At 40.0% G+C, this 18023-nt stretch overlaps 1 protein-coding gene across 3 annotated transcripts in view; it reads right to left on the reverse strand.

Annotated features, from left to right (window-relative positions):
- Nucleotides 1-18023, reverse strand: part of kmt2bb (lysine (K)-specific methyltransferase 2Bb) — a 96566-nt gene that overhangs the window by 5802 nt on the left and 72741 nt on the right. For 2 of the 3 annotated variants that reach the window (XM_076281224.1, XM_076281222.1), the window contains 11 exons: nt 15030-15133; nt 12912-13049; nt 12621-12779; nt 12393-12510; nt 12211-12289; nt 11964-12124; nt 9007-9156; nt 5753-8858; nt 4662-4757; nt 2855-2958; nt 461-595 (listed from right to left, as the gene is read on the reverse strand). In XM_076281224.1, coding sequence (XP_076137339.1) covers nt 461-595; nt 2855-2958; nt 4662-4757; nt 5753-8858; nt 9007-9156; nt 11964-12124; nt 12211-12289; nt 12393-12510; nt 12621-12779; nt 12912-13049; nt 15030-15133 — 4350 coding nt within the window. The remainder of the gene's footprint in view (nt 1-460; nt 596-2854; nt 2959-4661; nt 4758-5752; nt 8859-9006; nt 9157-11963; nt 12125-12210; nt 12290-12392; nt 12511-12620; nt 12780-12911; nt 13050-15029; nt 15134-18023) is intronic. The other variant, XM_076281223.1, reaches the window with a different exon arrangement.

Genomic DNA, 18023 nt, shown 5'->3' on the forward strand with positions numbered 1-18023 from the left:
AGATATTCTGCACAACACCCCATGGTTCACAGCCAGGTTAACACAATTCACTTCAACAAAACTCTCCAGACTTGATGGCAATTTATTAAATTAATTATTTCTGTGCTTATAGTTAAGAACAAAATTATTCATACCCCTGGCAAATATTGATATAGTTTATTTTCTCTTGACCCAATATGTTTGTTCTGAATGAAAATAACACTTTCACATGCAAAAAAGTTGCAAGACAAAGGAACTTATTGCAGTTTGTTCCAAAAAAGACACTACTATTGAAATCTGTGAGGTCGATGCTGAGAGATTTATATTGTCAAGGGGCATTTATAGAGTGCACTTAACTTTGAGTTTTTTCCCCTTTCTATTTATTCTATAAGTAATTAATTAGAAGTAGCTTGTTCTTTTGACAACCCTATACTGTAGATCTGTGAAACAAAGAGATGCAGAATAGACTGCAAGAGTTCACCCTCAATGCTGTCTGCTTCCACGCTGAAACCATCATCACTAATGATCTCAAACCGTAGGTGTGGCTGGTCTTGGTTGGGCTTGGTCTCATCCTCTGAATCAGATGGTGGCAGCTCATCACATGAATAAGTAGGTCCTAGGGGGAAACAGTAAGACAATTAATGATGGTCTGCAGCAGGATGTATTTTGCTAGTTGACAGGAATTGACTACTGGTTATTCTGTTAGCGTAATCTAATAACAACTATGTCATTTTCAGCATTTCCTTGATTATCCACGTTAAAATCCAAAATGGAAACTCCAGAACACCTCTGGGTCATTCCACGTCAATTCAACCAGGGCCCACACACTTAGGTCTCAAAAAAATTACCAGGTATACCTATGTTACCCAGGAGACACACTGTAAAATTACTTTTATGTAAGATCAATAATTTCCAAGTTACAGACAGTTTTACGGGGGGAGGGGGTTGTCGATTTTGTTCGGCCTCTTTTTTTTTTTTAAAGTTCACAAGCCCATAGTGCAATAACTAAACCATATAGGTGGCTCAAAATGCTGGTACATAAATAGGAATAGTATGTAGCAAAATCGTCACATTTGGTCTGGATGATCCTGCGTGGTCATAGCGGTCCCTCAAAGTTGATAAAAATGTTATTGGAGTTTTTGGTTGGGCTCTGTTTAGGCCTTCAGAAGACATATTTGTACTCAACATAGGCTCTTATGTTTTCCTTATTGAGATAAGCAGAAATACTCCCACAAGCAATGAACAGAAAATAAAGTCCTTCAGGGTCTGAACAGCAGACCTACATTTCAAGAAATAAATTTCACTGGGGTGTGAATGCGCACAGCGCTCCAAGTGCGCTGTGTATGTTGTCTCACTTTCTTGCCAGGAGTGTAAAGTAATAATTAGTTGTTTAAATTTAGGTACTGAATAGAATACAAAGCATGCCATGGGCAGCCAGTCTACAAATGTCACTCTCAGTTTGGCTCTTTTGCTTGTGGCAAAATGTTGCTTCATAAAGATGCCCTGCCACACACATTTCATTACTTTGTGGTAATGTCTGAAGTTCTACCATGGACTCTGTAAATTTTTTTGCGTAAAAGCAAGGTATCGACTAATGTTAGCTTCATGGCATGAACTTAAGTTGGCTACCGAGTGCTAGCATTGTCCAAATGGGCAATAAACCTGCTAGCGAGTGCATTAAACCTGTATTACATAGCACTTCCTTGAGTTGACAATAACGTTTTACTTACGGGCACTGGTCAAAGACTGCTGCGATGGTAGCCTACTGCTCCAGGCTTAACCCTTAGAACCCGATTGACGCAAAGTGCGTCAAAAAACACACCCTTTCTTCTCTGTTACATTGCTCCGGAACTGTTCATCGCAGCAAGATGAAACCTTTATTGCGTGACAGAGCAGAAGTGGGGCTTTCCAACGAGACTACACACTTGTCTGTACGATCAAGTATGAAAATTAAAATAAAAATCATGAAATTAAATCAAATTGCATCATATTTACAGTCTATACTTCTCTGCGTTCACCTGCGCACCCATTACTCTCGTTTGAATTACTCGCGAACCTGTGATCGCATAGATATGGCAAGGATATCAGATGAAAGAAGAGACTCAGGGCTATCCATTGGTACCATGTATATTGATCCTTCTGGCTTATGAAAACAGACAAAGTGACTGCAAAATAATAACGTCATGTATACAAACCAACGCTGCACACCCATTACCCTCGTTTGAATTACTCGCGGACCTGTGATCTGATAGATATGCCACGCATGTCAGATGAAAGAGGAGACTCAGAGCTATCATTTGATACCAAGCTATCATTTGATACCCTTCTGGGATATAAAACAGACGAAGTGACAGCAAAATAATAACTTCAACTTCACTCCCACCCGCCGCCTCAGGTCCGTCAATGCCAACACGCTCAAGACCATCAGGACTATAGTCCAGACCTGAGGCGACAGGGCCTTCTTAGCTGCTGCCCCCTACCTCTGAAACGGGCCCTCAGAACTCAACCCTTCCATTTTCAACCCTTTTTCCTGTTAAAAGACTTTTTCCAGCTTTTCCTTTTCTTTCCCCATTGCCCACCTCTCTAGCTTTGACCTCTGCTTTGTCATAGGACCTGTGTGTTTTATGTAACCCTGTCGTCTATGTACCTTGTCTGTTTGTTGTACCTATGTATAAAACTGTAAAGTGCCTTTGAGTGTCTAGAAGCGCTATAAAAAATAAATGTATTATTATTATTATTAAGTGTTCTAAGGCTTGAGACCAGGAAACATTTCTACAGTTTGTGGTGAACTTAATAAGTCAAGTATTCACTGTAATGAAAAACTACATGTTAAGATCTGCAAAATCACAAGAATTAGTATTTCTGTTTATCTTACCTGAGTACTTATTCCAGTCAGTCATAGAATACCGTCCTGCACCATCCCAAGCATGTAATTTGTCTCCGCTTCGGGACATGGCAAAACGGTCCCAAGGTCCAGGCCTTTTACCAAAAAATGTATCAATTATTTTTGTGTAAACTATATCTTAACTTAGACAAACTGTTGAAAAGTGTGAATCAAATAAATAGACATTACAATGTGTTTATCTAAAACTACCAAACTAACTTCACCATCAGCCAACATAGCTACTCCAAGTACAGGCCTACAAAGGCTGGAGGGAATGAAAAGTGTGTTCTCTCCTTCACGTGACATGCACACCTTGCCAACCAACCAAGAATGTTTTGAGAACCACATTGTGCCAGGACAAGAAAATTCTGCTCAAGTCGGCCTATATGCATGTGGCAAAAACACGCAAGATACAGTTTGGATAGCTGACCCATTTATTAAGGCGAGACACGGCAGGTGAAAACATCGTTTTTTCATGCACTGGTCAATTTTGAGCTAGTATGTTACCTTAGCATGTATTCTATCACACTACTACAACAAAAAAGTCAGATTTACACATTTAGGTGTTTATTTAATTATATTGTGTCTACTCGCGCCTGTATATTTCTCCTAAATTCAGCATAAGTTAGCATTCTAACCTTGCATGCACTCCCGCGACTGTGGTCCAAAACATATCATGTGTAGTACCGTTGGAAAGCTTTGTTTTTCCTGTATCACGCTATGTGATCCATATATGGACACTTCCTTTGTATCAGCAACCAATCGCGAAAGTTCAAAGACGAGTCTAGACTGAGAACGGAATCTCATTGGCTGTCTTTCAAGGCTGTTTTCTTAAAATGAGTTTCCTCTCCCACTCTGAGCACGAAAACTCCACTTCAGAAGCACTTACATACACCAAACTTTCTAGTTATGCCTAACTATATGTAGAAGACTTTTACAGAGGGGTTTGTTCATATATAATTCCTAGCCTGACTTACATGACATTTTATGCATAAAAACATGGCAAAAATCGATTTTTTAGGGCTATTGACATCATATTCTGAGTTACAGGATAACAAAAGTAGATATTCATAAATCCCTCTGTAATTTTTTCCCCATCTAATATCTGAACACAATAAAAACATAATTTTGAACCTGGCTGTATCCAATGCTCAGTTTTCGTGCCTTAAAATGTATGCAAATTAGCGCATATTTAATTATATAAAGGCTAATTTGCATATGTAAACATTAAATTACAGAAAACTTGTAATACATTTTTTTCTCATATTAATGTAAGTAATCAACTGGGGAAGTTTCATAGTGATATCTGCTTGTTAAAAAATTTACCCTTTTCACCGGTAGTGTCTCACCTTAATGTCAGAAATGTAAATTCAAGTCAAATGTGTTCCTGAAAATACAAACATCTCAACATAAACTCTGGCAATTTGCCTGAGAGTCAAATCTTGATCTATGCAGTAAAAGAAAAAGTCAACATAAGAACCTCATTTTAGAACCTTATTCTAGACTATAGTAGTGTGGGCATCTGTGGCCTACTGGTTAGGGAATCGGTCTTGTGACCGAAGGGTGGCTTGTTCAATCCCTGACTGGTAGGAAAAATGTGGGCGGGGTGAGTGATTAAAACAGCTCTCCCACATCCAGGGATGAGGTGCCCTTGAGCAAGGTTCCTAACCCCCAACTGCTCCCCGGGCGCCAGGATTAAGGGCTGCCCACTGCTCCGGATGTGTAGGCCACTCACCAGGACAAAGGGGTTGTCAGAGTGAACCAAACATGAAACAGGCTTTGTTACATAAAGTTTTACCTTATGCTTTCACAGTCACTGCTACCCTCTTCTTGTGATTTGTCCAAGTCTAGAACTCCTTTGACTGTTGGTGCTTTAATCCGTACTCCAGACCTGCTAGAAAGACAAGAAATTTAAATAAACCAGTGATAATAATGGGATGACACTATACAAAGTTTAAAAAGGAGAAAAAGGCCGCACTTTGCATACGGGTCATTCCACGTCAGTTCAACCAGGGCCCACGCACTTAGGTCTCAAAAAATTCTGAAAAAATTACCAGGTGTACCTATGTTACCCAGGAGACACACTGTAAAATTACTCTTATGTAAATATTTAAAAAATCTTTGTATATTCCCACAAGGTGTTTAGGTGCTCTGAAAATGAGAAACAAAATTATTTTTTAGACTTCTAAGGTCTGCTGTTCAGACCCTGAAGGAATTTATTTTCTGTTCATTGTTTTTTGTGAGAGTGTTTCTACTTATCTCAGTAAGGAAAATAAATTAAGAGCCTATGTTGAGTACAAATATGTCTTCTGAAGGCTTAAACAGAGCCCAGCCAAAAACTCTAATAAAATTTGTATCAACTTTGAGGGACAGCTATGACCATGCAGGATTATCCAGACCAAACGTGACGATTTTGCTACATACTATTCCTATTTCCTATTCCTACAAAAATTTTGCCTCCTACATGGTTTAGTTCTTGTGCTGTGGGCTTGTGGACTTTGACAAAAAAAAGAGCCAAACAAAATCGACACCCCCCTCCCCCTGTAAAACTGGCTGTATCTTGGAAAGTATTGATCTTACATAAGAGTAATTTTACAGTGTGTCTCCTGGGTAACATAGGTACACCTGGTAATTTTTTCAGAATTTTTTGAGACCTAAGTACGTGGGCCCTGGTTGAATTGACGTGGAATGACCCATACATTTTATTGCACAGATGCGTTTCGGCGTAGTGCCTTCTTCAGTGTGCAAAGTGCAGCCTTTTTATCCTATCTGATCATTTATAAGTTTGGCCCAGCGCTCTCAGAAACAGAAAAAAAAAAAACAGAAAAAAAAGAGACTGAGTGAAGGCTGCTCCTACTATACTATTCAATGTTTGTAACATCTTCTCACCTGGATACAGCCAAGCTCACTTTGCACAGGTCCTCCATTCCAGACTGGGGCTCCATTTCCATGACCTCAGCCTTAGACTTTTTAGTGCTGGCACGATCAGATATGGAGGACACCCTTTTCATGCGCACTTGGGTACGTGGTCGTGATGCTTCTGATGGAGGGGTGGATGCTGGCTCGGGTTCGATGAGGACACAAGGTGTAGGAAGGACAGAGCTCAGAGTCTGAGCCTTGCCCACAGGTAAGGTGTCTTTTATGGAGGAGACACTCTGTGCTTGATTAACAGTCCGACATGGGTCATAATAGCTGGCCATTGCCTGATTGATTATAGCTTGCGCACTGTCCACAGAGTTTGTAGAATCTGAAGAGGTCTTTGCTTTCACAAGAGGCAGGTTCCCTTTGCTGTCTTGTTTGCTTTCAGACTTGCTTTTTCTTGATAACAAGGATTCTCTCTTCTTTCTAGGTTTTTTCGGTGCAGCTACAGCAGAAATGGATTTCTTCTGAGACTTTCTGACCTCCAGGTCTACCCCATTACTGCTACAACCTAATAATTGAGTGATGGCGACTGAACTTTGAACAGGGGTCATCATTTTAGGAACATGAGTTGACACAGGAACTACTGGGGCAGTGGCAGACATACTTCCTGCAGCTGCCAATGTTGCTGAAAATGCATTACTCTGAAGAAGGCTTGCAATTTGAGTGACGCAACTGTAGGAGGGAGAATTAGGACTTGGTAGCTGAAAGGTATTGCTTTCAGGATTTTTGACAAAGATCTGACCAAGACGATTGACAAGCAGTACATGTGGAGTAGGATCAACATTTGGCCCACCGACCTCCTTCACTGTCAGAATGGCATGACCAGGTAAAGCTTGATTTAATACCTGCTGTTGAGGCTCTATTGCTGATCGTGGGGTTGAAAAGTTTATAGAAATGGTACGACCCAAAGTTGCTTCCTTCTGAACTCGACTGGAGTTATATCCATTTAAGACAAGAGGGGCAGAGCCCGGTTGTAGAACGGAGAACATAGAGTGGCACGGAGTTGATACCTGAGAGGTTATGGAAGATGATGATGCAATGAAGCCAAGTGTGGTAGAACTCAGAGTTTGTGAATTAGTGGAATAAACGGGACTACATGGCCTTAAGGACAGTGTAGTAGCGGAAGTCGGAAATGGTTTTAACTCTTGTTGTAATGAACCTTCTGTGGATGTATGCATCACACCTCCAATTGGAGCAGATGGAGCTGATAGATTACACTCTACTGGGGTCTTTAGTTTAGCCCTAAAAGTTTCCAAAGCAGGCAAAGCTGGCTTTTCCTGACTATAATCTGTAGTGCTCAAAGGGAGGCTGGGAGGAGAGACCGTCTTACACATAGTAATGAAAGTCTGGTCAACCGGATGGTTCTGTAATCTATGCACTGAAGAATCTATTGGAGTGACAGAGCATGGCTGAATTATATCAGTTGCATCTTTACCATCACTCAGATAATTTGGGAGGGGACTGTCTGATGCCCCTGACATTTGAGGTGTATAAACAGTGTAACCATTCACAGATGATACAAAGTGTCCATTATTTGGATCTAAATACATTTGTTTAGAATTTTCAGAATCTGAAAAGTCTACTGAAACACTCTCTTGGACTGGGACTAACTCGGTAAAACAAGTACTAGGGGAAGATGGCTCACACTTATCTAAGATCAGTGGTGTTTCTACAGACAGGTCTAAACTTGGAACCTGGTACAGGAGGGCATTTTGATCCTGCAGATCAAAGTTCAGAGATTCCTCCACTGTGGAATTCTGTGGGAAGGGCTGACAGGAGTTGACACTGTCTTGATGCGATGACATTATGCATGACTGAACGCTCGCATGATTTAAGGTAGGACTAGTCAAAGATGGCCTTGGGTTCACCTGTAAGCTTTTACTTGTTTCCAAAACGGAAACTGATCCAGCAACAATGGACTCCTCTTGACTTTGTCCACCAGTGGGATCACTAACAATGTCATTCTGTGACAAGGCCTTGGCTGAGGAGACCGGCTGAGTGTTTGAGACTGGGATTTCCAATTGTATACTCAGACCATTACTGGTCTTAACTGCTTGGGGTAAAACATCATCTGAGTGCACAGGATTTTGGATTTGACCAGAGCATTTCAGATTTTGAATGTCTATATTGGTCATGCAGGTATCACTTTCTGTCCCATCATCCACACCATCAAGCTGAGGTATTGGCCTGAGGGATGGAGATAATGGTGCCTGGGTGTCTCTTTGTGTGTGTTGAGTAATAACGGTACGGGTAAAGTCAAAATAGTTCTCCATCTCCTCATCAGATGAGACATTACCCCAGTTCTCCCTTGAGGCAGCAGAAGTGCAAGACATTGTTTGTTCCTTATCCTTATCTTCATCCAAATCTCTGTCCCAGAAATCGTCTTGGTTCATCTCCCCTTCCACATCAATCTGAGCACTACAGTTCATAGCCACACCTTCATTTATTAAAGCCTCATCAATCTCAAGCTCTGCTTTCAATTCTGAGCTAACAGACAGATCTGCATCCACATGGAAAGGTATGTAGGCAAATTCCTGACGATGGTCCACATGACCAGCCGTCTGTGTACGTTTTGTCTCATGCAGTGAAGAACCATTCTCAGCTGAGCCACTTCCAAATGACAATGTGAAAGTGTGTGGTATTTCTATAGAGTCAGAGTGATCAGGCTGACAAGGCAGTCTTGTTCTTGGGGAATAGTGCATGGTAGAAGAAAGGGATGTTGAGGGACTATCCATGACACCTGGCCATTGCGACTGGGGAAGCGATCCAGAGGTAGAGTGAGGAAGCTTTGCTGGGATACGAGTGGCGAAAGCATTTCGACCGACAGGGCAAATGTTTGAGGTCATCAGGTTTTCAGCAGCACCAAGGGGTACTAATGAAGATGTAGACTGCAAGGATTTTGGGTGCAAAGAACCGCCAGCTCGGAGACAAAACGATCCAGAGGTAGATCCCAAGGGGGGAGCTGTTATGTGACGAGAGCTTGCAGTTTGGTAATGAGGGCTGTGGTGTCTTGGCCGTGATTCATCGAAGTCACTTGTAGTCAATATATGATGAGGTTTTGATATCGCTGCACCTAGAAAGAGCAACAGCAACGAAATAATTTTAAATGAATCTTGGAATAATGTTGAAAGGTTTTCCATTGTGGACGGACACAGTTAACAAAAACAACAACAAAATGTCTAAGACGTCTTATATTTTGCCGAATATTTTGCAATATGTACCTGGAGATGGCAATGGTCTGGACATTCCTCCAGCAGGCCGTCTGATTTGGGGGACTTTGTGTCGACTACCCAGAGCTGGTGTAGCAAATGGGGATAGTTTGGGGTTGTTTTCATTTTGAGAATTGGACAGGGCAACATCAATCCTTTGTGCTTCAAAACAAAACAAGAAATACATTTGAATATTACTTAACTGAACACTCATGTTGGTCCGACAAAGACTACCTGCCTGCTTGGGGTGGAAGAGAACACAAAATCCATGGCTTCACAGGTGATTTTAGTTCAACACAAACAACATTAATAACACAAAATGTAGTTATTCATTCTATAAGCGATATGTTTGAGTTTTTGGCCACAATACTGAGTCATGTCTCAGTGTCTCATGTCTATGAGTCAACCTATTCAGATTAGTATACCCCTTTCTTTGGTCACAGACAATTATAACGGGTTGGTGGTTAACTTGGTTACAGTTGATTCTGCTGTTGCTTCTCGGTTGTTAACTATTTACTATGGCTGTTATAGTGACCATCCAGAGGAGCATTGATATGGGATGGTGTGAAAAAGGAGACCTCTCCTTTACCCCTAACTATGTTCCTGTGTGACGATGTGGGGTTTGGCACCCCCACATCGCACAGTAGTTAACAGTACAATGGCAATGTCAAGATATATATTTGGATTTAATGATTGTGCTTTAGTGTATAAACAAGGTTTTTCTGTCTATCTGGCATGGTGCTCATTCAGAGTGGGGCTGGTAATTGGCCAGCAGTAGATTGTTAATAGGACCTGGTCAGGTTAATATCTGATTTTGATCAGGGGGAGGAGCTAAGAGCAATTAGTACAGGGCTTTAGGAGGACAGGGGGCGTCTCCAAAAGAGAGAGGGCTGAAGGAAGAGGGGGCTGAGAGTGTCTCTCTCTGCTCTCAGTTTTTGGATATTTTGGCTAATAAAAAGTCATTTTTATATAACTAAGTTTTTCACGTTTTCTGCTGACTTCATTTTCTGGACCCTGCTCGGACTATATTCTCACATCCTGTTTTAAATTGTTAAAAGACTGCCTTGTGCAACCACACTCACATGCACTCACCTTTTACTCAGCCCCGTGCCTGAATTTAGGCACAGTGTTAGTAACAGTTAACCTTGATATCTAATGTGCTTTGATTTAAGCTTTTTTTTTTAGAAAAAAAATATTGTGCCAGCACCGGCCGTAAATCAATTTATAAAGGCAATGTAATTTTTAAAGGAACGTTAAAGGAACGTTTCTGTGGCAAAAAAGTCGACATGTGAATACATTGTGCCAATCATGTGGTGTGCTGTGAATACTCGGCGGCAAAAAAGTCGACATGCTGGAGCAAGGTTGGGGTTGTGAAGCCTTGCGCACACGCATTTCTGCCGAAATAGATGCTCGATAAGTGCCCAAAAAAATTACAATACAGGTGCCGAGTGGAGGAACTTAAAATTACTTTGACCAAATTATATTGTTTTTTCCCGCCTGACATCTCAGCGCGGATCTCAGATCTCTGACATTCACTTTTTTATTTTTGCTTCACTGCTTCAAAAGCTCTAAAACAGCACTTAAAGGCAGGCTACACCAGGCAGGTAACTGAAGTTTGTGAGCGTATGCTGCAACAATTAGTGTCCACTATAATTAATGGAACTGGCTACACCAGACTTGATAGCGATATGCTAGCCTGGGTCACAGCCGAACTTAGCCCCGCCCACAACATTTGAGGTCGGGAAGTTCGGTCTGGCATTGCTCCGTTGTGGAGCAATTATGCTCGAACCAGAGCTGTTCGGACCAATCAAATAGGGCTTTACGATGATGGACAGGTGAGCAACAGTGTTATTTGGCTTAAGTTGATTTTGTTTGCAACAAAAACGCTGTAGCTAAGACCCCATATGGATAAATGCATATTATTTCAATGAGGTTTTATCACAAGGCGACAGCCTTCTCCAGCTGTTTATAACATTAATAACGTTTGTAGCATATCGGTGTTCAACAGAATCATTTTTAAAAATGGGTAAAGTTTTTAGTTTTTCCTAATAGCCTACCCTGCTACGTATCTCTTAGATTTCGCTACAACGTAGGAGAAATTGATGGCACAATAACTTTTACAAAAGACCAGAAAACAATGTTAAAGCATTTGTGGAGAAAAAGGATGGTTTGTGTGTTCTTCCTACATCTCACGGTAAACTGTTTCGTTGCTCTGATTGGTTAGGTCTATCCAATTGAGTGCAGAGGCATTCCCCCCCGTATCGGTTGAAACACGCCCCATAATTACGTCCCAATGGAACATTATCAGACTCATATTCTGACTAGAATTTGAGTATGACGTCAGGCTAGCGATATGCACCTTCAAAACTTAAAATTACACCAGTCTAAAATTATTTTTATGCACTGCGAACAGGGCACTTCACTTGCACACCCAGTGTAGCCTGGCTGTAAGAGTTTTCGATTGACAAAAAATCACCCGTCATGGTTAAAAAGCAGCACATACACCATAAACTATACCTGTTATTGGAACATTTATGAATAGGTACAAGTGATTTAAAGGAGAATTCTGTCCTTTCCGTACCGTCCGTACGGGGGGAAAAAATGAGTTGCTGCAGCCAACAGCTAAAGTAGCCAGACAGCTACAGTGCTACACTCTGGGGGTATGTTCATGCTCGAGAAACAGATATCTATATGAAAATCTCCCTTAACACCATATAAGAAACATTACAACTTCCTATAGCCTGGGCTTTGGCACTTTGTTCTACAGCTAAAACCTAACAATTTAGATTTACAGGGTTGGCCATATAAATAAACATTTCTCAATGAATGAATATTGCATGACACATATCCATTCTATGCCTGAAGTAGTTAAGTATGCATTGTACAATTAGCCTACTTGTACAAAACAATAATTCATTGGACCTTTGTGGGCTAATGTAAATAAGTATGTATTTTCAGTGGATGTTCACCTGAATTTGGACAGGGACTATGGGCTATTGTGCAGTTGTCTCCCTGATCTAGACACTCCTCCACAGGTTTCTCTTGCATCGGTGGTCTGACTTCCCAAATTCTGCATTTGTACTTGCAGCGACGAAGAGGATTTTTGGTGCTCCAATACCAGCGAGAGCATCTAGGTCAAAACAATGAAATGGAAATAAGAATAACAAAGGAGAAATGATAACTCGATGACAAAGTTACTAGCAATCAGCTACTTACTCATAACCCACAGGAAACAGCTTTCCTTGCTTAGATGAGAGTCCAGTCAGCTTACCAAGTTTGCCTATGTGCAAAGAACCTGAACATGAAAGAGCTAGTTAGTACCCTGATCCTTAAACTGTAAAATGACACTATAAAGCAGAAACTTCATTGGTGCCACTCCAACAGCAAAAGAAACATACCTATCATTATGTTTACAGACTCAGGCTCCACTCCAGTGAGAAATTTTCTGCGTAGACTAATGCCCTCAAAGTCAACATAAACCCGCCGAAGAACTTCAAAACCCTGCCCTGTGATCATCTGTAGAGTAACAATGTGAATGACAGGAAACACACAATACGGTTACAAACAGAGGCATTTTGCATAGTATGAAATATACAGTATGAAAAGCTAAACGGCTCAGTGTGTACCTTCCCACTGATGAGATCACGGTGCTTGTGACAAAAAACTCTTTTATCATCTTGAAAAACGCAGTTCCTGGTGCGGGCACACATGAAGTGGTAGTTGCTCTGACAAGACGTCAAACAGCAGCCTACTGTTGCTCCGGTCTTATTGCAACGCTCACATCGCTGGGTACGGCATTGTGTCGGGGAGGACAGAAAGAGGCAAAGAACAGATAAACAATGCATTCTTGTTTTAAAGTAGGTTTTTAGGAGGAGGTAATAAGGATGAACAGACACAGGGTAGTAAAATAAACTTACCATAAGTCTTCCTCTGGCTACAGCACTATGGACATGCATCAAGGAGCCATTATCTTCTTCAAATACCTCCGCTGACCACATAGAGCAGTTTACATGGGCCCATTCATTCTGTCCAAGGTAGAGTAACCTTCCTGCCTCCTAAAGCAATTGTGGATATAAAAGAGGAAAGCTTGAGGTACAATTGAGTGCTTAAGTGCTCCAATAAGCTCACTGTAAGTAACTCTCGACTTTCACTAATGGTGATATACCAAAAGCTTAGCACTCTACCACTAACAGAAAGCCCAGTGAACTATGTGTTAAATTATATAATAAGGAAACATTGACTGCAGTAACTTGATTGTCTGTTGACTGCTGAGAATCAATTGTGATGTATAATGTGATCAGAAAAAGTTGACTTATTAATAAAGTCGGTCTCGTGTGTTATAGCCAGTGTTGGGAACGTTACTTAGTAAAAAAAGTAATTAGTTATAGTTACTCACTACTTGTTCCAAAAAGTAACTGAGTTAGTAACTGAATTACTCTATGATAAGAGTAACTCGTTACCAAGGAAAGTAACTATTTGCGTTACTGTTAAAAAAAAAGTTGCTATATGTCAAAGAATTTGGATTTTTTTAGCAGTTTTTAGCAGACAGGTGTTTATAGGCTACATAACTTTCGATTTTTATTAGATAGAAAGATAGATAGATAGATAGATACTTTATTGAATTCAAGATATTGCACATTGACAGACCTATGGTTGACTTCAGCCTGTGTGTCATTGGTTTTTGTTGTGAGGCAGAAAGATTTAGCTTTTGCTGCTTGGAGGACTTTGCTCCAAGTCCTTCTTTGCTAGTGGATGGCGAGGATCTGTGGTGGAGGTATCGGTGTTTTTGGCCACTAGCTTTAGATGCGTGTGTGAGATGCTTCATTAAATTAGAGTTGCTTACGTCGACAGACTTCGCTCCTGGACATAATGTTCACAACCTTTGACCACAATGAATTTGAAGTAGTGCTTATATCTCCACCTTGAAAATGCCAACTTTTCATCGGATTGCTCCAGAGCTCTGCTGTTTCGTCAAATCTCTATTTTAGCTGTTGCGTGTGTGTGTGTGTGGCGCGTGTGCTGGCATGTGTGTTAAACACTGGCTCTGATTGGCTACCATGAAACACGACTCTGCCTTAGCCAATCATAATCGCTTACGTCGTTATTAACCCACCTTACTAGCTGTGAGCCAGGAGTGCGTTCGGATTACACAGCTTAATCAATCAATGCATAGTAACGCACCGCATTTAACGTCCAGTAACGTTAACAGCGTTGTAACGACGGGAAAAGTAATTAGTTAGATTACCCCCGTTACTGAAAAAATAACGTTACCTTTTTTAAAAGAACGGCGTTATTCCAAACATTATAACTTATAACTGTTTGTAGGTCTAGCAGAACAAAAACATTTTGGATAGGCTAGACATAATTGCTAATGCAGTACCAGGAAGGGTGGTAGGAGCGAGGTATGCAAGTAGTGGTAGTAGCGAGGTATGTAATAGATGTTATAGAGTTGAAAGGAATCTAACCAGTTGATCTTTTAGTCCAAGTGAATGTTCATACCAAATTTGAAGAATGTGCCTCAAGGCATTCTTGAGATATTGCGTTCATGAGAAAGCGACACACATGTGGTCAAAGAGATCATGAACACTAAAAAAATGTATCCTTTAATCTGAAGAGTCCAAGTAAACATCCTTACTAAAGTTGGCATTCTTGAGAAATCACGTTCACAAGGATGGGACTTTGATGGTCACAGTGACCTTTAACTTTGACCACCAAAATCTAATCAGTTAATCTTTGAATGCAATTGAACATTCATACCAAATTTGAAGCAGGTGCAAATTGAGGCGTTCTTGAGATATTGCATTTGCAAGATCGGGGCAGGTCTACATACAACCTGAAAACATAATGGCACTCATTTGCGAAATGAACGCACGAGGCATAGGACAGGCGTACGCTCATTGCCACACTTAAATGCATGGCAGGGCAGTGGCTACGCTCAAATCTAACGTCAAATCCCAACTTGTGTGCACAAGCTTTTGAGCTGGCAGTCTTACAGTGCATCATAATAAATGCACTTTGAAGTTGCTGATACTTACATTTGATTTTGAGTCACCATATTTCTGACAAAGGGAACACTGTCGCTCATCCTCTTGAGACCAGCCTGTATCCATGTCGACTTTAGACAGCCTCTCTTTCATACCTGCATTCATGCACCCAAACAAAATTTCAAAATTATGTTCTAAATAATTGTATAAAACCTAGTACGTCGGTTTCATTCACACGTTATTGGAGTGATATTACTTGTTACTGGATATTACAACAACAAAAACACTACATTTTGTTTTTTTCAACTTATGTATACATTATGTATAATGTCTGTCTGCAAGAGTTAAGTTTCAGTTTTACTACTGGGCTGAAACTGCCATACAATTGGCCTGAATTAATGGACCACATCTTCCCAAAAGACACATGCTTGCTTGCACATTTTCCCTGAGTAAATGCCAATTCTAATCTCATTCTCACTTACCATGAAAGACATGATTTTACTGGCAATATGCTATGCTCAGTGTCAGCAATCTCCCATCACAGTGCAAATGGGAAGTGGAAGCCCACAAATGTATAATGCATTACAGGGAAGGGGGAGACATCCATTTTCACACACTACATTCATACATGAGAAAGCCTTTGGCCATTTGATTCCACATTATTTCTTTTAGGATTGGTTTAGTTGGATATCACACAGTTCACACTCTTGCAATGAGCTTTGAAAGCTAAGACTCAAGTTCTGACTTAAAACCAAGTGTCAATCCTAATTCTTTTATATTTCAGTGAAGCATTTCACTTCAATAATCACAACATTTTAATTCACCACCTGAAGAATGGCTTGGTCTCTCAGGTAATGTCTTAACATGGTTTCAAACTTACATTGCAGAGAGAAACTAGAAAATGTAATTTTGAGGAAATTACCAGTGCATGAAAATATAAACATACTGTATATTAACATAAAATCCCAAACAAACTTTTATTTGGAAACAGTTGGCAGGAGTCATAGTTGATAACAACTGACAGTTGAAATGGCTGAACAGTTAAATAGTTGAGTAGTTTAAATAGTTCGATTATTTAATAGTGAATTTTTGTAGTGAGGACATTTATTTTGAAACAGTTGTGGGCAGAGGAAATAGTAGTCTTAAGAGAGCCAGATTGTATGCTTAAAGCCTGAGACAGAGTATATAGTTTAAAAGTTGAATGTAGATAGTGTAATGGATGTTGATAGACAGAAAGTTGAATGGATGTTGATGGATAGTTTAATGGGTGGATGAGTGAATGGTTTGAAGAGGATGAATGGATAGAAAGTTGGATGGAATGTGCCTTATATCCTTGTAGAATGGAGAGACACAGAGAGTTGGCCTAGTTAAGCAGAAAGCAGTTGATACAGGTGCAATCAGTTTAATTGGCCCTTTGATGGGTCCTAGTTGAGCAGCTGGAAGTTGATACAGGTGCAAATCAAGTTAATTAGTCCATTGTGATGCCATAGTGCTAATGCAAAGTCTATGGGGAAAAATAAGCTTGTTTTTTGTTAATATCTCAAAAAGTTTACAAAAGTAAAAAATACATTCCTCAAGTGTCCTTTTCAAGACCTACGTTACAAAGTTTGAACGAAGTTTCTATGTTAAACGGTTGAAGCTGAATTAGACGCAGAAATTTGGTAGGAAGAATAATAACTAGAAAAGCATTTCCTGAAGGAAATACAGTGCATGAAAATGCAAAAAATATGATGTAAAATATCATACAGAGTAAAAACAAACTATATTGGTTGCTAGGTAGATGAGGTTTACTATAGTTAGAATGACTGAACAGTTAAATAGGTGGATAGTTTAAATGGTTAAATTATTTGCTAGGTAGATGAGGTTTAATATAGTTGGAATGACTGAACAATTAAATAGGTGGATAGTTTAAATGGTTAAATTATTTGCTAGGTATGAGGTTTAATATAGTTGGAATGACTGAACAGTTAAATATGGTTATGGTTATGGTTATGGTTATGGATTTAGCAGACGCCTTTGTCCAAAGCGACATATAAATACAAAACAACATAATAATATTTAAAAATGAACAGGGAACAGATTAAAATCTAGGTCAAATATAGTAAGGAGAATAGTTGTAGTACACAATAATATCAATTCAATCAATAGCCTAATAAAAAAGCAATGTAAAAAAAGGGGAAAGGCAATAATAAAACAATAATGTCAATTCAATCAATAATATAAAAACAATAACATGCTAAGACTACATTAAGGAGAATATCAATAATAAACAATAATGTCAAATTAATTAACAGCCCAATTAAAATAAAAACAACATTATATAAACCATAACACATAAGCGCTTAAACAACTAAGTATATGTTGAATAGGAATGTCTTTAGACCCCTCTTAAACGACCCAAAACTACCACAGGAACGGAGAGCACTGGGCAGTTTATTCCACCAACATGGAACCACTGAAGAAAAGAGTCTGGAATTAGACCCAGTTTTTATGACTGGTCGACACAACATACGCTCACCAGAAGACCGCAGTGGGCGGTTGGGCATGTAAGGCTTGATTATTGAATTAAAATAACTAGGAGCAGATCTAGTTAGTGTCCTATAGGCCAAAGTGAGAGATTTAAATTTAATTCTGGCTACTATAGGGAGCCAATGGAGAGTAACTAGGAGAGGAGTTACATGTGTCCTCTTTGGCTGATTGAAGACCAGGCGTGCTCCAGCATTTTGAATCAGCTGTAATGATCTTGTTACACAAGCGGGTAAGCCAGCTAATAGTGAATTACAATAGTCCAGCTTAGAGATGACCATGGTCTGAACAAGAAGTTGTGTGGAATCTTGTGTCAGATAAGGTCTGATCTTCCTAATGTTGTAAAGCATAAACCGGCATGATTTTGCAATAGAAGCTATATGCTCAGAGAAGTTAAGTCGGTCATCAATTACAACGCCCAAGTTTCGTGCCGATCTAGTTGGGGTCAGTGAAGTTGAGTCAAGCTGGATGTTAATCTGTTGGGGAATAGCTGTTTTAGCTGGAAACACCAAAAACTCT

The sequence above is a fragment of the Alosa pseudoharengus genome, unplaced genomic scaffold (assembly GCF_046254945.1).
Source record: "Alosa pseudoharengus isolate Yale_2024_CS ecotype anadromous, Long Island Sound unplaced genomic scaffold, YU_APseudo_1.1 YU_APseudo_1.1_scf_12, whole genome shotgun sequence".
Lineage (NCBI taxonomy): Eukaryota > Metazoa > Chordata > Actinopteri > Clupeiformes > Clupeidae > Alosa > Alosa pseudoharengus.